We start from the raw sequence: 2,257 nt of genomic DNA, 5'->3' as shown, positions 1-2,257 counted from the left end.
CAAGAGGAACATTCAGCTTGGCTCTCCGTCATCCGTCTCAACTGGCTCGCGTCCGCTTCAGATGCCTTCTGCAGGCTGCCACACCAATCTCACCTCCTGTACAGAATAGATGCCCAGTGACACCCTCGCGCTTGAGATGAGTATGGAGAAACGGTCAATCTGATCCGGTCCACTAAAACGCCTCCCACCGCTTCTCCGCACATGCGGAGCAAAGGATGTTTCTTTCTCCTCACCTCCCACACCCCGTTGCAGTCATCCCGCCTCCTCCCCACACCACGCACACCACCTCTTGGGCTGTTACCACCACCACCACAACCAAAGATTCCATTCGGTCCTGCCCGAGAGATACGCCGGGTGCGGGACGGTGCCGAATCTCTAGCAAGACTGGTCTTCAAGGTGCCATCTTCACTGTATCTCATTCTCGAGCTTCCTCGGCCCTTTGAATGAGGCACACCTGCTCGTCTTGCCGACCCGAGTGCCTCGGGTTTCAAGTGCCTCGGAGCAGGTTGAGTGAGCGTCACTTTCGCAACCTCTTCCTCAAATGTGTTGAACCTTTGCTGGCCATTGGGTTTAGAAGGCCCGAGGAGAGCCTCAGGTCCGAACCCTGAGACTAGGTATGGGCATCCTCCTGGACTGGCACGAGTTGAAGAACTGTAGAAATTGGAGGAGCTAGCTGACGGCGACAGTGAGAGTGCGTGTGGGGCCTTTGGAGAACTTTTGATGGAGGGTCGGCCCTTGGTCCACCACAACCAGCCATGAACCCAGCACCTATGATGACGGCCGTTCTCTCACAGCCTCTCGAAGCTGGGGGACCTCCTTTCATCAAGCCGGCCTTGGAGTTACTACTACTAAAGTTACCGACAGGTGAAAAACCTCTCCATCCTGGTCGATGTGGTCGAAATCTCGGTCGCGCACAAAGCTAGGTGGCGGGATGCCATCCTGTGCCGTGTGTGTCTGGCCAACATCTCGCTACCAAACTTCGCGTTCGAGTTTTGCAAAGCTGCCCGGGCATTCCATGACTGAGAGGGCAAGTGACCGTGACCATCTCAACGTTTACCATTTTCTCCTCAAGAGACATCACCTCCAGTGTACGGCATGTCATGTTCTAGATGACTTCTGAACGAACATACTCACCAATGTCAAGCTCCCCTTTCCCTCGGAAAACAACCCGCAACGGAGGGAATCCGACACTCTACGATGACGGATGAACGAGAATCCGGCCAGAAGAGAATGGCGCCACCAAATTAGGTTGCTCAAGTGTGCCACGAGGTATTTAGCCTGAATACGGCACGGCGGTCGCGCGTGGCGCCATACCATAACGGTCGTCGGTCCGAAATTCCCCAAGATGCGAAAAGATCGGACGCCCCCCTTGTCACCTCTCATTCGTGGCTTTTTGACAGAGGCCCCTTCTTTTCCTCCACGAACCAATCGAGGCCCCTGGTTCTACCCCGAATCATCCACACTGCCCATATTGCTCCAAACCCCAACATCACCAGCCAATCTTCAGATGTTCATGTTGTACGGAGTACAGTGCTCACAAACGTCAAGCGCCTTGTTCTTTACTTCCAAAGTCTCGAGGCAGGCTTCTGTCAGCTCCGTGGGCTGCGTCGAGGCTGCCATACAGTAAGTGCTGTATGCTCTGCCCAACACCTTGTTTACTACAGGTCTCGCTGCCTCAAATACGGTTACTTTACGACTCCTCTAGAGTATTCACGGCAGGTATGCTCTTTAGCCCTAGTCTTTGTCTCACTCCCGACTACGTCGTGCCTCTCGGACGACGGTATCATCGTCTCCTTAGCTCATTTCCGTCAGCTAAACGAGGCTTCTTCCGTTCACCCTTCACAACCACGTGGCAACGACACATACCGTCTAGGCTTTCCGGTCATCTGGGGACATCGGCCGGTGAACTAGTGTACCGGCAGATCGCCTTCACACCGGGCACTCTGCCTCGATAGTAACTAGTCTTATGCTTACACCTTTGCCATCGCCGAAACTGAAGAACCCGCAGCCCCGCATTGAGCTTCAAATACTATCTACCTATTTGAGACACGAGTTCAATTTTCGTTTTCCAATCTAGAACGCGGCGGAGGCAAGTGCCCTGTCATCCGCTGGTTTTCAAATCTCATGCCGTCTTGGCTCAGCTAGGCTACCAAGAAATCCTCTCAACCAACAAATCAACATTAAGGGATCCGACTTCCATTGGCCATTGCTACTGTGATCGCTCTGAGCCAGAACGCCGCAACCCCACACATGTTGT

The 2,257-nt window shown here is 53.8% G+C and overlaps 1 protein-coding gene across 1 annotated transcript; it reads left to right on the top strand.

Annotated features, from left to right (window-relative positions):
• Positions 1-1,345: 1,345 nt before the first annotated feature.
• Positions 1,346-1,955, top strand: BDZ83DRAFT_730026 (uncharacterized protein; the record flags this gene model as incomplete). Its single annotated transcript, XM_060512834.1, has 3 exons — positions 1,346-1,623; positions 1,706-1,780; positions 1,874-1,955. 3 exons carry the CDS (start codon positions 1,346-1,348, stop codon positions 1,953-1,955), a joined length of 435 nt encoding a protein of 144 aa, XP_060365949.1.
• Between the last annotated feature and the right edge of the window lie 302 nt (positions 1,956-2,257).

This window comes from Colletotrichum acutatum, assembly GCF_030867785.1.
Source record: "Colletotrichum acutatum strain CBS 112980 chromosome Unknown BDZ83scaffold_37, whole genome shotgun sequence".
Lineage (NCBI taxonomy): Eukaryota > Fungi > Ascomycota > Sordariomycetes > Glomerellales > Glomerellaceae > Colletotrichum > Colletotrichum acutatum.
The sequence above is the reverse complement of the archived record's forward strand: the minus strand, read 5'-3'. Positions and strand labels throughout refer to the sequence as shown.